At 41.9% G+C, this 21898-nt stretch overlaps 1 protein-coding gene across 1 annotated transcript in view; it reads left to right on the forward strand.

Annotated features, from left to right (window-relative positions):
- The window catches only part of man1a2 (mannosidase, alpha, class 1A, member 2), a 170523-nt gene that overhangs the window by 44986 nt on the left and 103639 nt on the right, over positions 1–21898 (forward strand). The window contains exon 4 of the mRNA XM_034110158.2: positions 7702–7798. Within this exon, the coding sequence (XP_033966049.1) occupies positions 7702–7798 (97 nt within the window). The remainder of the gene's footprint in view (positions 1–7701; positions 7799–21898) is intronic.

Below are 21898 nucleotides of genomic sequence, written 5' to 3' on the forward strand. Positions count from 1 at the left end.
GGAAAGCATGGAGGAGGATTTGGACACTGAGCCACACATGGTGGCATAAAGAGGAAGGCAGTTGGGCATGAAGGGAAACAGGCGTATTTTGCTATCATAGAAATTAGTGTTGTCACGATACCAACATTTTGGTTTCGATACCGATACCAAGTTAAGAATTACGATTCCGATTCTTTTTCGATACTTTTCTTAAAAAAAGGGAAACAGTCTTAAATGTAATTATTGTGCTTTATTTCACACCAGAACCATAACACAAACTTTTAAACAATGAGAACAATAAACAAAATAAATGACAATAATTCGTATTAAATAAAATTAAGCATCATCTCAAACAACATTTTTGTTTTATAAAATATAATTTTTTTTATATTTTATTAACATGTAATAGTACAGTAATATAAATAATTATTGACAAAATGTATATTGCAGATGTTAGCCACATTGGTAAGTTAGCTAAGAAGATAGTATTAGACAGTTATCATTGCCATTAATTGCCTCGTCAAACTAAGAAAACGTTCGTTTGTCACAAAATAAATTACACTTATTTGACTTAGATTTGAGGGCATGGGCTTGAGCATGATGTAATTATGTTATCTATCACAGGGGTTCCCAACCCCCGGTCCGCGGAGGTGTTACTGCCGGGCCGCGAAATAGCTGTGAATTTATCGTAATATTTGCAGAATTATAAATATATAAAAATATTTATCATAATATTTTTTTCAAAAAGTGTTTAATGTTCGCACCTATAGCAGTCATATTATTTCATCCAGTAGCCTAGTTAATCTTTCACCAGATAGCCGTTGAAAATGGATTTTATGATGTTCCGATTCGGCGGCTCAGCCTGGTCTCAGCCTCTTGTGCGCATGAGAAAGTTACCGGTGCGCCAAGTAGGAAGAGGAGCGCACAGAAGACAACCGTTTCATTGCAGACTGTTATGTTTCTGTGGGGAAATGGCAGTGCATACATTATTTGAGATATATTTCAAACTCGGACTTCATTTTAAGGACATGTCGGCCAGGGGTGTAGAGCTATATGTTTATTTTATTAGCTTTTCTTTTTAATGACTGATTTTAAATGCCATTTTCTTAATGTCTTTCATTTTTTTGTAAAGCACTTTGAATTGCCTTGTGTTGAAAAGTGCTATATAAATAAACTTGCCTTGCCTTTGTTTAAGCACCGGATTGGCAAAACAGGAGAGTAAACCAGTCTGCCTTGATCTATGAATTCATGTCCGGGACTCTCACGGTATCGTCTGCCCGCAGCTGTTTGAAGGAAAACCTCTTTCACTTCATGAAATGGCTGCAGGCAGCATCAGGAGGCAGCGCGACGTATAACTCCGCCTCTGAGAAGTGCAGCACCAGCGCCCCGAGAGCTGTGCCTTTTTACGCACCGCCTTCGCTGTGTTTACCTTCTTCAGAACTGCGAGAGACTGCAGGCTGCTACGTGTTAACCACATACACCTCTACACTGCCCGATTACTCCCCCTTGTATTAGTTTTATGAAGGAGATGTCCAGTCACCAAGGCGCATGATGTGTGTGTGTGTGCTCTGCTCAGCTCTGTGTTTGTGTCTGTCCGACACCGGCATTTGTTTTCAAATGACCATGAACAGTAATTTACACACATCTGGCTAACTCCATAGGTAGCCTATATGCGGGTGTTCCCAAAATAAATTAGTTTAATCTTAATCTCGATGTAGTGCTAAATGCTGTCGGACGTGCACCGGAACGAACGTCACTATCATAATATCTTCTGAAAACAAATGACACACACACACACACACACACACACACACACACACACACACACACACACACACACACACACACACACACTAATGCGCCTTCTCCTCGTTTTCCCATCACTGGATTATCCGTAAATCATACAAACAAAACCAAAACGTTGATTTATCCGTTTTCCCGTTTTGGTTTAAAAACTGAATAACGTCAGTTTTTTTGGTTTTCCGTTTTTCCGAAAAACCAAAAAACGACACCGGCTGTTTTTTAAACGTTGTTAATATGTTTTGGATGCATTGTTCTATTATTTGTTCAGGCTGTTACATAGGCTACAATTAGCCTCTGTTGCTACAGGTGGTGAGTAAATATTAAAATCAGTTAAAATTGATTTTTTTTTTTTTATGTAGCCTATCTGCCGGTCCTTGGCACAATAAAGGTTGGGAACCCCTAATCTATCACATTCGCTAACCTGTGTGTCTTTAAATTCTTTAAACAGCTCTGGATTCCGGTCGGCGGGTGCTTAGCCAAGTCTGATGTGTTGGCTCCCTTGGTTTGCAGGGATCTAAAACATGTCTTACAGACAGGCCTCGTGGTGTCCGTAGGCTTGCCCTCACTGTCAGAGATATCGCTCAAATGCTTCCAAATTTCACTTCTGGCGTCTTTTTTGTCAACAAGCCGAGGCGCAGCGGCAGTTGCACTCCCACTTGCAGCCATGCTTCTCGTTTTCTCACATGCTCTGGCAGCTAGCGCGTGGCCGCGTGCACGAGAGAGGGGAGGGACTTAGAGCGTGCTTGAGAGGGGCGGGACTGCAGGCACGGCTGCAGGCACGGCTGCAGTGCAGGGAGTGGAAGCAGAGCGCTGAACACACACGGCTCACACACAGTACTTTTCCCCGTCATTCTTAAAGTACCGATACTAATGAAACGGAGGAATTGTACCGTTTTTAACGGCAGGGTATCGCGGTACCTTTCAAGTATCGGTACACCGTGCAACACTAATAGAAATACACGGTAACTGATCTGCTACTTCCTGTAATGCGATACAGTGATGCAGATACCTGGTTTTAGTTTCTACTCTCCTCTAAGGACTCTCTCACTATTAGGACTACAACTTACACATATTTAACTGTCAACTAATCTGCCAATTATGTCCTAGGCTAATCCTTTGGTCTATAAAAATGTGAAAATATCCATCCCAGTTTACACAAAGCCAAGTTGATATCTTTAACTGTCTTGTTTTGTCAGTCAAAATCCCAAATATATTTAATTTTAAATCATATTCAAATAGCAAAAAACTACATTATTTGCCATTTTTGCATAGAATATTACTCTAACAATTATTCTCTTATCAAAATTGTATTGTATTGTCGATGGACTTGTCATTGCTCCTTTACTCATAATGTGGAGATTTAAGAAAGTTACAAACGGATGCAAAAAAACATGCAGGAAGAACTTTGCTGCTACAAAGATTCTTGACCTGCTGCCATTTAGGTTCCTGGAAAACAATATGTTCAAACAGTTGTTGCTTTTAATACATACACCTTTATTAATACCATTGTTCCTTTTTGAGATATTTCAAGGTTAGTGAAAACGCAACAATGTCATACCCTGTGCAATAGTAAAATAGCCAAATATTTTCACATTTTATAGTGGATGGAACCATGAAAATGAACCAAAGTAACCAAAAACAATATCAGAAAAACTGTGCAGTATCATCACTGCCATCATCCAGGTCATATTCAGGTCATAGAGATGTTGTGAGTGGCCGACGGGCATGGAGAGATGGAGAGAGAGAGATTGGCTGATAGACAGATAGGAGAGCTGCCAGGTCTACAGACGATATGGAGAAGAAAATCATCTGATTTCAGTAGAAGCACACAGAGATTGACACAGACATATAGACAAGAAATGAACTTTCCCAAGCTTGTCGATGCCACTTGAATAAGGGCTGTGTAGGAGGAAAAAACACTGAAATAGCAGCACTAAAAGCTGGCCCTTTTCTCGCCTGTGTCGTCTTCCCTGTTTGCCCCGGAGCTCCTCTTTTCAGCATCAGCCTCCGTGTCAGGGCTCAGCGCACAGTCTCTATCCTCAGCTTCCCGAGCCTTGTATGAAAAATTATAATTTAGTTCTATCCGGATGCCAAATGTCTACAGATACAGAGAAAGGAACGCACTCGAACATTAGTGTGTGTGTGTGTGTGTATTTTTTAATTGTTTATTTCTAGTAGGGCTGCTCGATTATGGCAAAAATCATAATCTCGATTATTTGGGTCAATAATTGATATCACGATTATTAAAAACGATTATCCATTTACTTTGAAAACATCAATTTATTGAAAAAAAAAAAAGTGAACAGTATGTTTTTAACAGTTGATTACCCTGAACTTTAAGTATAATTCAACTGAAAAACCAATAAAAAAATAAGATTTTTTTTTTATTAAATGTTTGATTAAAATAAATAAATAATCCTTTTATTTCGATGTTGTTGTTTTCATAATCGTTGCAAGCCAAAATCGTAATTGCGATTAAATACGATTAATTGAACAGCCCTAACTTCTAGTGATTTCGTTCCTCTTACGCCTACTAGGGATGGGAATGTGAAAGCAAATGTATATTCGAATATTCGACCCCCCAAAAAACGGTTAACCGAAATGTACATATCCTATAAAAATAAAATTGGGTAATTTTTTTTTTTACCCAATTTTTTTTCAAGAATTTTTGGAAATAAATATATACATGTTCAAATAAGTGTAGAAACCAAGTCGAATTTGTCAAATATATTGAACTGGTGATCACAGTTTGACAGCTATAGGCCTACAGCTTTCATGTGCGGAGGCGATTCACAATCAGCCCAGCTGTAGACCCTCTCAGCTGGAACGGATGTTGCGGGTATAGCAAGGTATAGCATGTATACATGGGCGGCGCCAGGATTTTTTTGCTGCAGTAGCTTAGCAGTTGCTATATGACAGCACGGCGTTGCTAGTTAATTTTCAAAATAAACAAACAATACCAGTGGGCCAAGCACGAGCCTGTTCATATTGTAGCGTTCACCGCTATTCAAGATCACTCAAGCCTTCAATGTCGAAAACGTTCTCTTTATTTACAGAACCAATCGATAGTGTAACACTCATGACTTTCACGTAACACACACCGGACAACGCACACACATACACACCTGGAAGGGGCGGTCTCTTCCTAACTCCCACCTACAACATTGCCTAAATAACGCACTTTTCCTCCTCCTCCTCCTCCTCATTCTCAGTTCTCTTCTCCTCATTCACAATTCCCCGTGTTAGATCTCACTGTCAGCACGCCTCGAACAATGCGCCATGTCGGAAAATACAACACATTCTTGATTCATTTAAAATGACCATTTGTAACTGAGAGGAGTGACTGCTCATTTCTGCCGAGATGCTCAAAGGGTGAGACGCTGTGTCTGAGAATCACTGACTAGCAGAATTTGTATATTCTGGAGTGGAGCTCTGCAGAGAGCAGGGTGGAGGAAATGAGGACAATGGATCAAGAGGAGCAGCGCTAGTTCCACTGCAGCTCGTGGTAGCAGCTAGCTGGTCCTGCTGCTGCGGGTGCAGCGGGTCAGTTGGCGGGGGCACCTGTTCTTCGTGGTCCCAATCCTCCCGGTTTTCATAGTGCACATCGGGATCCTTGTGGATAGCAGGGTTGTCCAGCTGGACCGGCTCCGTTGGAGAACGCGGTCGTTTACGCTGACTTGTGACTGTGAGAAATGTTTCCATTTTCAATCTACTGAGAATTAGCCAAGTAACAGTTCACGCAGTAAATTACAACGACCCGCCCCTGATAGATCCCGCGAAAATGTATCATATTTATACACATTCTCGCATGTGTATAAATATGATACATTTTCATATCAAAACAATGGGGTTGCTAAGCCGTTGCTAGGCCAATTGTTGGAGTTGCTATAGCAACTCCTAGATATCCCCTGGCGCCGCCCCTGCATGTATATATAAGTTCTGCCCGCTGTGAGGGACCGGTGAGCGGAGCAAAACACACCTTTTAGACGTCAACTAACACATTTAGCTATGGCACTGTCGTATATATATATTAGGGGTGTAACGGTTCACAGAAGTCACGGTTCGGTTCGTACCTCGGTTTGGGGCTCACGGTTCGGTACGGGTTCGGTACAACAAGGAAAAGCAAAGAAAATTCCCAAATGCATAATTTTTTTTTGCTGTTATTTATTTTTAACAGTAGTGCAAGTTTTGGTATGAAAATAAGGAACTCTAACATTTGGAATCATTAACTGTATTACACAGTTAAAAAGAAACCACAAACAGTAACACACACACTCAGATGGCCATATTATTTATAATGGCTGATGTCAAACTAAAAGGTTTTGCTGTACAACTAAAAAGAATGTCTTGAAAATATTAAAATAAATAATAAGAAAGTGTTTCAATCACAATCAATAAAAGGCAATACAGAACTGTATAACATCTCCTGATGTCAAAATATAAAATAAATACAATGATAAATATAAAACAAAATAAAAATCTGTACCTTTAGGAGCAATGTCTAACATGTGTAATTAACTTGTGAGTGTGTGAGGCCATTATGCCTAAATAAAGGTACTCAAGCTTTACTCTATTTTCAAGTTGTTCTTCAAAAAGATGAGTTTGTCTACGTTGTCAGTCGTGAGGGCAGATCTGTTGGCGGTAACTATGTCACCTGCCGTCGAGAAAGCCCTCTCGCTGGGGACTGAGACTGACTCGGATGTGATTGAGCATGTTTGACATGTTACCACGGTCGAACAACGCCAACACACCGTCCTCGTCCGATCCACAACAACGATGGGGTGCGCCCCATCATTGTTGTAGTCCACAGGGAACCCGAAATGTTCCCACACACCTGATTTAAAAGAAGCAGGTGGGTCACTAGCTCCTATGTGTTGTGTGAACTCGCCGTAGCTACTAACTGTTCTTCTTCATGTATTGTGTTAGTTTTGTTGTGTTTTGTTCTTGTTCTTCATTTGTTATTTACGGGCGGCGGGCTTTTAGGCGCAATACCGCCCCCTGGATTATATATAGTGTAATACTGCCCTGAGTGACAGACTTTTTTCCCACTCGTAAAAAAAGGCGTATTCGCCGTGTGACTGCATGTGCCGAACCGTGACGGTACGGGACGAATACGGTTACTGTTACACCCCTAATATATATATATATATATATATATATATATATATACATATACATTGAATTATTCAATTTGATAATATGTATTCAACTTAGGCATCACTCCCAAAAAAAAAATAAAAAAAAATAATTAATACAAATATTCATAACTCATATTCGAATACCTGAATAATTTCGAATATTCGATTAATCGTTCCCATCCCTAAAGCCTACATTTGATTGGGTTCAGTTTACCTGTGTTTTACATCAATATGCGAGAGATGTAGCAGTTAATTGATTAATTGATTAATTGATAATGAATTGCTCTGCCCTGAGGTGCCACTTAATATAATATTGACAGAAAGCAAAGGTTGTAATTCAAACAAATGGCTTTATAAAGGAGCTCTTTCTACCTCAACAGTAATGCTGTTAATGATTATGCCTCTACGAATCGCCTGGGTCATTTGTCAAGAATATCCAATCACATGCAGCTACTTCATTCTTCTTGATGATACTATACACATATTGTTTGTTCTGCTGTGTATGTTTTTGACTGATTTTAGTGGCACCATGACTGATTCCAGGGACAACAGCTGTTAAATCTAAATTATATTACCCTAACATTTCTAATTGTAAGTCAATTTAAACTAAAATCATGTTGCAAATGTTAACTTCATCATTCAGAGATCTTCATCAAGGCCATATTCTGAAGGTAGAATCATGTGTTACGGGATGTGTGTCTGTGACGTTACACTTGTGTTTTGCTTACTCATGAGGCTTCACATCTTCTCATATGTTGTTCTGTTGTCTTTGTTGTTGCAGATGATGAAGCATGCATGGGACAGCTACAGGCAGTACGGCTGGGGTCACAACGAGCTGAAGCCCCTCGCCAAGAAAGGACATTCCACAAATATCTTTGGTAAGCCAGACAGACCGTTGGCAGTTACATCACACATGGATGCATGCGTATACAAACACACACTCTGTCTCTCACACATACTCACACTCAAGCGCCCTGCCTTTTCCCTTGTGGACAAGGTCATGTGATAATGCCTCTGGCAGGATGCATATCCCTTTGGGAAGAGTGGTTCTGGACAGAAGCACACACTCACTGAAACCACAAGGAGAAAACTCACATTACTTGCATTACTGGTAGAAAATACAATTTATACACTGAACAAAAATATAAACGCAACACTTTTGTTTTTGCTCCCATTTTTCACGAGATGAACTCAAAGATCTAAAACATTTTCTATATACACAAAATAACCATTTCTCTCAAATATTGTTCACAAATCTGAAAGAATCTGTGATAGTGAGCACTTCTCCTTTGCCGAGATAATCCATCCCACCTCACAGGTGTGGCATATCAAGATGCTGATTAGACAGCATGATTATTGCACAGGTGTGCCTTAGGCTGGCCACAATAAAAGGCCACTCTGAAACGTGCAGTTTTGCTTTATTGGGGGGGTCTGGGAGGGTCCGAAAACCAGTCAGTATCTGGTGTGAGGGGTAGGATTAGGGTTAGGGGTAGGGTTAGGGTTAGGGTAATGTTGTGAATTGAGTGGCCCATGGTGGTGGTGGGGTTATGGTATGGGCAGGCGTATGTTATGGACGACGAACACAGGCCACTCGATTCACAACATTACCCTAACCCTACGCCTAACCCTAACCCTACCCCTCACACCAGATACTGACTGGTTTTCGGACCCCCCCAGACCCCCCCAATAAAGCAAAACTGCACGTTTCAGAGTGGCCTTTTATTGTGGCCAGCCTAAGGCACACCTGTGCAATAATCATGCTGTCTAATCGGCATCTTGATATGCCACACCTGTGAGGTGGGATGGATTATCTCGGGAAAGGAGAAGTGCTCACTATCACAGATTTTTCTGATTTGTGAACAATATTTGAGAGAAATGGTTATTTTGTGTATATAGAAAATGTTTTAGATCTTTGAGTTCATCTCGTGAAAAATGGGAGCAAAAACAAAAGTGTTGCGTTTATATTTTTGTTCAGTGTATGATGTACTGGTATATTTGACCAAGTAGAATGTTGGACTTTCCATTAGACAGTATGAGGACAAACACTTTGTGAGGTCTTCTTCAAGGTCCAGTCATAAGGGAAATGACTGTTTGTAGAGAAAGGAACCTTGCCATTGGCAGCGCTCATTTCTCCCAACGAGAGGTCAGCCTCTCATCATCTGTGATTTGTGTTTTTGGAGGCTGTGGGTTAGTATCCGCCGCTGCAGCTCCCATCTGTTAGTACTGGTCACAAGACTAGGACTCCATTGTTGTGAGAATTAACAACCAACAGAATCACTCACAACGTTTTTAAAGTTATACAATTGTATTGAAAACTAGGCTATGAATACCCTACAGCTTAGTTTAAAGCACGTGTAGAAGAAGGGTATCGTCAAAACAATACGCCAACTTTTTTCCCTAGCGTTTTTCAAAGTTCACCGGACTGAACTTCTTTTGAGAATCACACTTTTCACACAGAGACATTTTTAAATTGTCCAAATCATTTGTAAAACTAGACCATGCATACACTATAGATTAGTTTCTATTGCATGTAGAAGAAGACTGTCTTCCAAACAATAAACCACTCTCTTTTCACCAGCATTTCTTCTGGTGTCCACCCAACCAATACTCCAAAAACATATTTTCACTGTGACTCATCTCCTTGGCATACTCTGCTGCTCCAGCGTATTCTCTTGTCAGGCAATAGCATGTCTTCCTCTGTGGTCGTGGGACTCGCAGTGGATAAAGATGGTGGAAATATCGAGCCCCAGCTTTCATAAAGATAATACTAATAAACACATGGTGAGCACTTTCATGGTGAGCGAGATAAAACGGATTAGTGTGCTGCAGGCATCCTTTGCTTTTGTATTATTACTCTCTTATTATTGAGATAGCCATTGGAACTTCTATTTAAATTAAGTGTGTGTGTGTCTTTTGTGTCAAATTGGAATGTTCCGTCTGTTATTTTATGAGCCGTTGCTAAATTGTGTGTGTGTGTGTGTGTGTGTGTGTGTGTGTGTGTGTGTGTGTGTGTGTGTGTGTGTGTGTGTGTGTGTGTGTGTGTGTGTGTGTGTGTGTGTGTGTGTGTGTGTGTGTGTGTGTGTGTGTGTGTGTGTGTGTGTGTGTGTGTGTGTGTGTGTGTGTGTGTGTGTGTGTGTGTGTGTGTGTGTGTGTGTGTGTGTGTGTGTGTGTGTGTGTGTGTGTGTGTGTGTGTTTCCATTTAGTGCTGTTCTCGACTCTCTTGCCTGCTCATCTGCAGTCTGGCTCATCGTGTGTTTAGGTTTTCTGCCGCCTTGTAATGGTTGAGTCAGGGCAATCTGCACAGTCACAGGATGGCCAGGAAAACTCAAGCGAAACACCAGGCAGAGAATCAAGCGTCTCGAACAAACCTCCATTATTGACGAGGCGTGTACTGTCCTCCTACACAACTTGGCTGTATTGATTATGTGTGTGCATGTGTGTCTTGGGAGAAAGGCTAGCACAGAAAAGCGAAAGCAATATATCGGAGATGCAGCAGACTCTTGTTGCTGTGCTACTGTAACTATTAGGACCATTGACAGCTGGCTCCAAAGGGACACACACACTCACAAAGTCTGAGTGATTGGATTGAAACGGGGATGGCTGATCGTCTGTGAATCGGGGACTTAGATCACTTTGATGTTTGTGCCGTTTAGAGTGAACCCTACTGCTATGATGGTAAAGTCAATCCAAGACTTTGTACCCATTTTATCATGAGTTTAAAGCAGACTTCAGAAACTGCAGCAAAATGCAGGACATGTTTTAGTTTGCTGGTTCATCCTGGAGTGGTGCAATGATGAGATATTTTGTAGGCCGGCTTACTCAGACGTTAGCATCTCAAGGGTTCGCTCGACAAAAAGTGTTCTCTTAAGTTTGTGTCAACCACAGAAGATATTGCAGGCATCGAACCAAAAACGCATAAAATAAAACGCTGGCTTTACGACGATGGAACCTGAAATGGTAAAATGCTAACTCATTGCCAGGTTTTAGGACTCATCCCTGAACCACTCTCTTGTCCTTTCAGGCTAGCATTGAGCCGTCTCCCTGCTTGACTCGAGTATCACAAACACAGCGGTTTCTGTACAATTTGCCTCCTATTAAACATCCCTTCTGTGAAATTGTTGAAGACACAAAGGGCAAAGCCGTTTGTGCTTGCTCTGCGCCTTTCAGCTCAGCCTTCATTTGTCTAAAGAGAGTAGAAGAGGCCAGCATGGTAACAGGAGGACGTTGTGGCACCAGGCTCTGATAACCTTGACTTCACTGCCTGGCCCGGTTTTGTCTTTTTTCCTTCTTTGGAGAGAATGAGTGGAGCCGATTTTGAGTGCAGATACAAACCAAACCTTTGTCTCAAGGGTAAGCGGTTCAAACCAGGATAACCCCGGCCTGTTAAAGGAAATGCAGTTCAAGCCGGGGAGAAAGAAGACGCATTAATGTGTGTAAGCTACCTTATAGCGTGTGAACGAGTCGTGGCAAAGCGCATGCATTTATTCTATGAAACCCTTTCTTGACAACACATCACCAATCAAACTGCTATTTGGATGACAGACTAACATCGCCCTTTGTTTGGCAACTGTTTGCCTGACATTGTTTGTCATATCATACAGCTCAGGTTAGACAGACACGTCAAGAACAAACTTCTCCTCCGTCTCCTTGGTTACCAGGTTGACAAACTCTGTGCCATCTAATATACGATTGGTTGCCTAAAATGGAGTTGCAGTGGGGATTCTTACATATTGTTTTATACCTACACTTTTAAGAATACATGTTTTTACTGCATCATGTTTTATTCATATTATTTACAAATGCAAGAAACATGAAAATGATGTGTTTGTATGTAGGTGGCATGTGCCATGCAGTATTGGTACTGTATTTTGTGTATGCTATTGTATAAACCAAAGAACTGCAATGTTTTGTTGGAAAAACTAAAACCATCCGCACATTTTTGGATAAACTCATCGTTTCTGTGAATGTATGGATTTGCTGCCTTTCTTTGTCATAAATGATTGCTAATTCAATATCTTTTCGTACAAGACTGTTGGTCGGACAATGTAAGCAATATGAAAGCGTCACTTTAAACAAATCAGTTAAAGGAGAAGATAACGAGAAGGTTAACCAATAACTAAACCAAACCTTAGTTTCCACTTTAATAAACCACCATCTCACACTGACTGTTGCCACCCTGCTTTTTGTTGCTTTGATCATAATTACTCTGTCCACACACACACACACACACACACACACACACACACACACACACACACACACACACACACACACACACACACACACACACACACACACACACACACACACACACACACACACACACACACACACACACACACACACACACACACACACACACACACACACACACACACACACACACACACACACACACACACAGTAATAATACCCATGGGTAATTGAATGGGGAACATCAGCCCCCATTGATTCAGCCTGAAAGCGTTTGACCTGTATTGAGGGTGAGGGTCAGTCGGAGCAGCTGAAGTCGCCTCGTTTATCGGAGATGGACGGCAGTGTCTCTGATCTGTAAACACACTACTCAGTGTCTGCAGGAAAAGGCTCTCAGGGGACCAAGGTCACTTTACATTGATGAGGATTTCAATGCAAGTGTTTGTCCTCAACACTGTCTCTCTGCCTTTCTGCGGTCAGAGTGGTTTAGTTTTTCAAAGCTAAAATGTCTCCTATTTTTCAGAGTTTCCGTAGTTTAGGACAGACAAAAAACATTATTAATCAACATTTATGATTTTAATTTAAACGTTGTGGCTTCTTACATTTGAGGATGTTCTGCTTTTCTCTATTTTATGTAATGGTTGAATACTTTGATGAGACTTACAAGGAGATGTTTATTAAAAAAATGATAATAGCCCTACATTTAATAAACCAAAATAAGTTTGAACAATAGGATATTTTGTCTCAACTTGATATTATTCAGTGGTTGGTGGTTCTATAAGCCACATTTAGAGGACCAGGAGTCCAGAGTTGTGTATGTCTTTGTAGTTAATGTAGCTGTTTTAGTGAAGTTATTGGGGCTATTTCAGTTGATTTCTTTTGTCCGCATACAAAAGAATTCCTCGGTAAATCTAAGCCTGCCCTGAACGTTTTCCATTTGATGATTTTAATCTTAACTTGCAAGGGGAGAATCTCTCACTTCGAGTCTTTCTCCCACGGGCAGTTTGACATGGTCACAGTAAATGATATTATAAACCGCCTCAGGCATTTTCTAGGGGCCTGTTGGGTAGGAAGCAATGGAGATATGTGAAACTGCGCTGAGGTTTGAACACCTGGACCCACTGTTGGCCCAGTACTGGAACAGTTAATGCTTCACTGCTATGTTGATGAAGGGAGGGCGCTCAATAAAGATTCTGTTTGCCTCATCAAGGACTCCATAAAACCACAATACCAGATGAAATACTGCTTTTGATTCCCAGCTTTTCCAATCAATAGACACTCGTGTGTGTAATCTTCTGTGAAGCTATTGGAGTCTTTCCTTCTTGCATTATCACTGCAGGGTACATGTGGGCGTCTTGATAACCATGAAGTCAGAAGTCCGCTCACACGGCTCACTGCCATGAAGCTTTACTTTTCCCCCAGCATCTAGGTCATGTTTTCACACGAATAGCTCCCAGAGTCAAACAGTTCATTGCACCCTTAAAAAAGGGGCTTGCATCGGGGCTCTATGGCAACACACACATGTGAACCACAATAAAATAGGAATTACATATATGTTTGTCTTCGGTCCAGAATAAGCAGAGTCCAAATCTAGTGCCATAATATACCTTTCTTACTGGTCTTGAACCAAGATGTACTTACCGTATGAACTTAAAAGTGGAAAACCACCAATTAATGATACATTTGGAGTCAAAAATCAGTACAATCAAATCACTTACGCTACCTCTTACTTTTTGAGGGCTACTGTATGTCGGGGATATTTTATCTTCTGTCCACTGGACGGTAGCCAAATTGGTTCAATTTTGGTTCATTTGGCACATAATGAGTATTGTAGGCTTTTCCTCTGGTGCTCAGCTGAACAACATCCCAACAGGCTGCACAGAATATGAAACCAATAACTGCCTTCATGTCCAGTCATGTCTCTGTGATTCCTGTGGCCTCAGCTGGGTCATTATGTGTTTCTCGGTGGGCCTGGTCTGTTTGTAGCCCCCTTCTGAAGCTCCTTAGAAGCTGGAAACGTATTAGTCCCAAGCATTCAGACTCTATTATGAAGGAAAGTGGGTAAACATGAAGTGTAAGACAGAGTGAAATGCATGGGAATAGTCGATTTATCTCAGTTCATGCAGTTATTATTAGGGAGTTAGAAAATAGATAAATATGGAGTCATAGACAGACACTGAGGAGTTGATCTGCTTCGATGCCAACTAACAAAACCGTGACATTTTAAAAGCTAAGATGTGACAATTGTGTCATTTCATTTCAAACCTTTATTTATACAGATGAATCCCATTGAGACCTGCTCAAGTAGTTCCACATGAAACATAAAAACATAAATAGAACAACAAAAGGACATCATACAGCATCATTTACATAATTATCCACATAAACAGGTACCAATAGCTTCCGATTGAGTAGCATCCAACCGAGCTTTAAAAACATTTAGTGGCACCAGATTGTTCAGTTTCCATTTAATTTGCAGACTATTCCAAGACAGAGGAGCTGCGCATCTAAAAGCTGTCCTCCCTAAGACAGTCCTAGCAGTTGGCACATTTAATAAAACCACAGCATTCGATCTCAGGCAGTAGCCACTTACAATTTCCCGTGAGATCAGGGAGCAGATATAAGATGGAAGTTTCCCTAGCATGGCTTTGTATATAAAAATTTACCAGTGACTGAGCCTCCGTACAGTTAGTGAAAGCAAACCAGCCCTTGCATACAGGGTACAGTGATGGGTTAATGCTTTACAGTTTGTCACAAATCTCAGAGCACTGTGATACGCAGCATCTAACTTGACCAGGCAATTGGCAGGTGCATTCATATAGACCAGATCCCCATAGTCCAGCACAGATCAAAGGTCACAGAGCCTTTTCCTGGCCTCAAGCGAGAAACAGGACTTGTTCCTGTAGAAGAAACCTAGCCTAACCCTCAGCTTTTTAAGCAGGTTATTGACATGAAGTTTAAAAGAGAGACAATCATCAAGCCAGATACCCAGGTATTTGTAACAGGCAACAACTTCAAGTTGTATTCCTTACGTAGTTACAATATCTAAAACAGGCTCTGGTGTCTTTTTAGCTTTAGAAAAGAGCATTACCTTGGTTTTCTCAACATTTAAAAGAAGCTTTAGTTGAGAGAGCTAAGTCTGAATAATGTTAAAAACAGTCTGTAATTTAACAACAGCCTCTTTAATGGAGGGACCTGCACAATACATCACAGTATCATCCGCATAAAAATGTAAAGTAGCTTCATCCACATTTTCACCTAAACTATTGATGTAGATGGAGAATAAAAGTGGACCTAAAACAGAACCTTGTGGTACACCATTTGCAATGTTCAACCACTCAGAAGACAGTCCATCAAAATGAACACATTGGGACGTTTCAGAGAGGTAGTTCACAAACCACCCCACTGCAAGGCTGGACATGCCTATACTGGCTTGCCTCTGCTTTAAAATGTGATGATCGACGGTGTCAAACGCTTTTGAAAGGTCAATAGATAGAGCTGCACAACTCTGCTTATTATCTAAAATACTCGCCACATCATCACTTTCATCGTGGCAGTGATGGTGCTGTGTTGCTTTCTGAAGCCTGACTGATGTTTAGACAGGATGTCATTTGTACATAAAAACACCTTTACCTGTTCACTCACTAAGCGTTCAAGAACCTTAGCCAGAACTGACAACTTAGAGATTGGCCTATAGTTATTTAATAAGGTGGCCTCCCCTCCTTTTAGCAAAGGCAGGACATACGCTGACTTCCACAATTTTGGAATTGTATTTGTGCTAAGGGAGAGGTTAAAATTAGTAGTGAGAGGTGGAGCAATAAAATCTGCAGCTATCTTTAAAAAGAAAGGCTCTACGTTGTCCGGGCCAGCCGGTTTCTTAGGATCTAACTTGGTTAAAGCTTCACGAACAACATCAACAGTAAAAGGGGTAAAACTAAAAGGGTTTTCAAACACACGTTTTTCAGAGTCACCGACTGTAGTGTTCACAGAAGCAGAGTTAGTGACAGAATCAAATAGAGAACCACAGGACACAAAATGCTCATTAAAGCAATTGAGTATAGTAGCCCTGTCCGATATAGTGCCAGATGCTGTGGTAATGCACGGAGGTAGCTCATTACGGATATCGACGGTGGATAACGGTTTAATGGCTTTCCAAAATGTTCCAGGATTATTCAGATTCTTTGTGGTTACTGACAGATAATACTTAGATGTAGCACTTTTGATTTGCGATGTGAAGCTATTCCTTAGCTGCCTAAAACGCAGCCATTCTACCTCTGAGCCTGATTTCCTAGCCTTTGCCCAGGCCTTGTTTTTCTCATGAAGGAGACTGGACAGATTAGCAGAAAACCAAGGATTGTCTCGACCCTTTACTCTAAATGTACGCAGGGGTGCATGTCTATCAATGATCTCCATAAAACCAAGATAAAAATAAGACCATGCGGTTTCTACATCAGCACACAGATCGATTTTTTTGTCTCTCTTAATGATAATGCGAGGTTTAACCTTCTGGACCTTAGTGTCCCTAATTGTGGCTACAACACAGTGATCACTCAGATCATTTGCAAATACTCCCACAGATGAATATTTATGGGGAACATTAGTTCAAATGAGATCAATTATCATCGGTCCTGGATGGATATCCTCGTGGATTCATCTTCCTAATATACACACATGCATTTCCAAACATTTGGACTACCTATGTTGCAAATGTATTATCTTTTCAATTTACACACGGCATCTATTGCACGTCTGTCCGTCCTGGGAGAGGGATCCCTCCTCTGTTGCTCTCCCTGAGGTTTCTCCCATGTTCCCTTTAAACTGGGTTTTCTTCGGAAGTTTTTCCTTGTACGATGTGAGGGTCTAAGGACAGAGGGTGTCGTATTGTCATACTGATATTCTGTACACACTGTGAAGACCACTGAGACAAATGTAACATTTGTGATATTGGGCTATAAATAAACATTGATTGATTGATTGATTGATTGATTGATTGAATTAGGGAGGATTTATTAGGGGACTTAATGTTAGGGCGAGTAGGACTGTCCACAATCTGAGTAACATTTAAAGAGATACAAAGGTTTTTAAAATCCTCTGACACTGCAGTTAACCAGTCCCAGTTAAAATCTCCAAGTAGCACTATTTCCTTGTAGTCTAGTTGTGATAAAAGATTTGCTAGTGAAGACAAGGAGTCTTTGACAGCTGAGGGGGGTCTGTAGCGGCCCACCACCATGACCTGTTGACCCTTTGCCACTTCTATATTTATGGCTAAAAATTCAAATTGCTTACTGATCGATTTGGAAACTAATGTGGTTACACTGAACTTATTCTTAACATAAATGGCAACGCCACCACCTTTATTAGGCCGGTCGGTACGATACACATTAAAACCATTTAAGGCAATGTCAGAGGCCAAAATAGATTTGTTTAGCCATGTTTCTGATAAAACAATGACGTCAGCGTCAGTCGAGCTCGCCCAGATACGGACAAAATCTAGTTTACCTAACAGACTGCGCACATTCAAGTGGATGAAACCCAACCCAGACCTAGCTTTAAAATCAGCAGGAGTAGCGATCTGACTATTACTACTGGGCGGACCAGGGTTAGGTTGTACATTTCCTGACAGTAATAACAACAACAAAAACAGGCATCTTTTCCTCTTAAACGACACACATACATTGTCATCTAATTTAGAAACACAGGAAAAGTCTGCGAGAGTGTGATTTGAGCTTAAGAAGCAGTCCTGAAGAACCATCATCGCAGGAAAACAAAAAAGACAAACATATTTTGTCGAGCAGGCAACCGGTAATTGTTTGAGCAACACATCCGAACCTTTGCAGGGGATGCCCACTGCGGGTGGCAGAACAGACCTGAATCCAGTAGACTTCTCAGAATGACTAGAGCATCCCGATATGGGCCATTTTCCCAGACCAGCACACAGTATCCGCGATGTTCCTGGAGCAAAATCAGCACAGCAGCAAAGGACAGGCGAAAACAGCAGCGTGGAAGCGCTCCGGTCCCTCCGTGGTATTCCCAGGGTGAAAGCAGGCCTCTGCAACAGCAGAACCAGGACAGGTGGAAAGCAGGCCCCAGCGGTGGTAAAAGCCTCCTCCGTACAGCAGCACACGCCCGGTAACCTCCAGTACAGCCGTATTCTACAGGTGGGAGCATGCCTCCGTAGATCGCAGATCGCAGGCAGCAACAGGTGGAGCCGTTCCGTCTCTTCGCTCCGTCTCCGGAGGAAAAACACCTCAGTATAGCCGTACTCTCAAGCTCCAGTATGTTAGTCCATGTTGAAATAAAGTGCTCACTGTGTGCACTGCCAGGATGGATTGATTGCAAAGCAAGAAGTTAAATAACCTGCAGACAGTACCCAGAGTACTTCTTCAGTGATTATCCTAAACTTTGAGATTACTGCAGGCTGTCAACTGGATGCTTTTATCCAAAGCTCTTTGCAGTTCCATTAAAGTATTTTGTATTGCTATTGATTCCAGTAAGGACTAAAGCTATTTAGAAATAAACTAGAGTTTAGAATTGAAGAACATAACATAACACAGCAGAGTTGTCTATTATACATTGAAGATGTCACCCAACGTGGATGTCGCTGAATCCGTAGCAAGTTGACAGCTTGTTTGTATATCTTCTATGAGTGGCTCTGGTCTTTTTTTGACACTAATAAATGTTTTAATGTTTCCATAAAGAAATGCGTTCCTCCAAAATCTCTGATCTGAGTTTTCCAACAACCTTTAGGGACGTTGGCTTGATGGACTTTAACTCCTCCCAAAGATCATTTGATAATCTCTTCCATGTTCATAGCCACAGCTGATTAAAACCCTCCCATAATACAAACGAAAATGTTTGCAACTAATGGCAACATTTAGTTTCTCTGTTTAATATCTACTTAATGAATACAATGATTGCACTCGTTGGATAACATCTAAAGCAACATGCTGCTAAACTAAAAATTATGACACGCTCGAAGCAACCACACATCGAGTGTTTTGCCCTTTTTCTTCTTCCCCGCCCGAGGTGCAGACTCGGATGTGTTCATGAGTGTGGGAGTCGGGTGGGGTGAGAGGGTAAGTCAGATGATCACTTTAAAAAGACTGCCTGATGGCCTGACACTGCTGTATGTACGAGAGAAGGATGGTATTAGATTTGACCTTATACTGTTGCCATGCTTGCCAAGATTTTCATTCTAGCCCTGCATGTAAGGAGCTGACATCTCTTGTGATTTTTGCAGTAATTGATTTTACAACGTTTTTTTCCTGTTCAAAGTTGTGTTTTTCCACTCTTCCAAATCTAGTGACTGAAGAGAGAGGAAGTCATATGTCGGACAGATTATGAAGCCCAATGAGGCGAACTTAGATTGTATTCGCTTTATCTAGCTATAGCTAATTAATGTTAACTCTCTGAGTCGGTTGGGATCTTGGTTTCCTGTTGACTTTTTAACATTTACAGATTATTCAACAATGAAAACCCCCAGATAATAGCCTCAATATGCATTTGAAGCCAAAATACATAACAGTATGATAACCCAGAGTCGTGTGATGATGTTAAACTGAGTAAAGGATCAAAGTAGGTCCTTTGTAAAAATATCTATCTTCAAGCTGATGGACTATGAAGAGGAAGTAAAACAAAACATTGAGTTGGACAGCATTGTCCCTGAAGGGTACTAGTTAACCTAAGTATAATAGAGCAGTCACAATATGGTATTTCCATGACAGAGAGAACTCTCTGTCAGTATACACACTAGGGTGGTCCTTAGTGCCATGCACATTTTCAAATTCATTTATTTTAAGCTCCAACCACTGGAATCCGTTATGATAGTCAAGAAAACTCTCCTGGTGAATTTTATTCAAATTCCAACAACATGTACCCCTCCCTCATCGACCGAGGCTGCCACACCAGCAGCCACGGTGCTGCAACTGAGGCTAAACTTCAAGGTTGATGAGGGAGGGGTACATGTTGTCTGATTGAGGAAAAAATTCACCAGGAGAGTTTTCTTGACCAATAGAATGAATTCTGGGGGTTGGAGACTTTCAATTAAGGACCACCCTAATACACACTGATAAAAAACTATTTATCTAGGATGCTTAAAGAATTATTCGTCTTTGCACAAAAATAACCTTTGCTGCTCCAATACTCCTCGTTGCTGCTCCAATACTCCTCGCTGGAACTTCGTAACTTTTTCTACCACACTATCCCCGACCCCCTTGCCGTTATCAAATCCCTTAGGCTTCTGCGTCATCCCCGCTACATACACCGGGCATCCAGATGCAAGTTTTTCTACTCCGAAACTCCTATTCCCGCAGTTGTTTCTGGCAGACGGTCTGTCGCACGGCGATATCGTCATCACAACAAACGACGTCATCCGACCAAACCTCCCGTTCGCTCTATCTACCTGAGGTCCCTGGCCTGTGCTGACAGTGTGCTGGTTTCTCCCTCCCTGTTCCCCCCAGCAGCTATGAACAACTATGTGACATTTATGCTGCAGAATACCCGCTCCCTCAACAACAAAGCACTACTCATCCACGACATTATCACTGACTGAAGCATTGACATACTATGCTTAACAGAGACATGGCAAAATCAGCAGGACTTTGTGACACTCAATCAAGCTACACCCCCAGGCTATTTGTACATCCAGAAGCCCCGCTCCCTGGGTCGTGGCGGTGGATTGGCTGTTATCCACCGAGCTGGCATCCTGGTTAAAGAACTCCCAGTACCTACTACCACCTCATTTGAGTGTGTTGTCTTCAAACTGGCTGGGTCTGCTCCGCTCCAGGTTGCCCTCATTTACCGCCCACCTAAAGCTTCCACTACCTTCCTGTCTGAGCTGTCTGAGTTACTCACCTCTCTCTGCTCTATGTCTCCATCAACTCTCCTGCTCGGTGATTTTAACATCCACGTGGACTCCAGTAACTGCACATTCGCTGCTGAATTCCTCTCACTTTTGGACTGCTTCAGCATCAAGCAACATGTCCAGGGTCCCACCCACATCAAAGGCCACACGCTGGATCTGGTGTGCTCTACCGGCTCTCCGCCCCCCGACCTACAGCGCCTCGACCTGGCTGTATCTGACCATCACGCCATCCTCTTCACTGTTCCGGTCTCCCTGCCCAGGCAGCATCCTAAACGCACCATTATGTTTAGGAACATTAAGACTGTGAGTGCACCGGCCCTATCCGACCTGATAGCTACCCATGGCCTCTGGTCCTTCCGACTCCACCGTGGACGGCCTGGTAGCCCACTACAACACTGCCCTATCCCTCAGTCTCAACTCTCTCGCCCCCATTAAAACACGGACTGTTTCCTTCACCCGCCCTGCCCCCTCGTTCACCACCGAACTCTGCCGTTTGAAGGCCTCTGGTCGCCAGCTGAAGAGGCTCTCCAAAAAAACTGGCCTCACAGTCCACCTCCTGGCCTTTCGTGACCATGTCAAAACGTATAAGGAAGCTCTCTCCCATGCCAAGACTCACTACTACTCCCGTCTCATTGGTGCTCAGCAAAGCAACCCCAGAAGACTGTTCTCCACCATCAACAATATATATAGGTTAGGCTTCTGCATTATTTCTTTGCACCTTTGCAATAGTGCCACTAAATAATCGGATAAGTCACTTTACCCATCAACCATTACCCACAATGCAGCTCTACATATCGCTGATGCTTTTAGGGTTTCTATTAATATTGACATACCAAACTGGTTACACACTCAAGGGAGCTGAGCCATGCTTTGGTTGGAGTGGAAAGCTGTGAGAGAGTAGCTCCCTTGTTCACATGGTTGA

Source organism: Pseudochaenichthys georgianus, chromosome 21, assembly GCF_902827115.2.
Source record: "Pseudochaenichthys georgianus chromosome 21, fPseGeo1.2, whole genome shotgun sequence".
NCBI lineage: Eukaryota > Metazoa > Chordata > Actinopteri > Perciformes > Channichthyidae > Pseudochaenichthys > Pseudochaenichthys georgianus.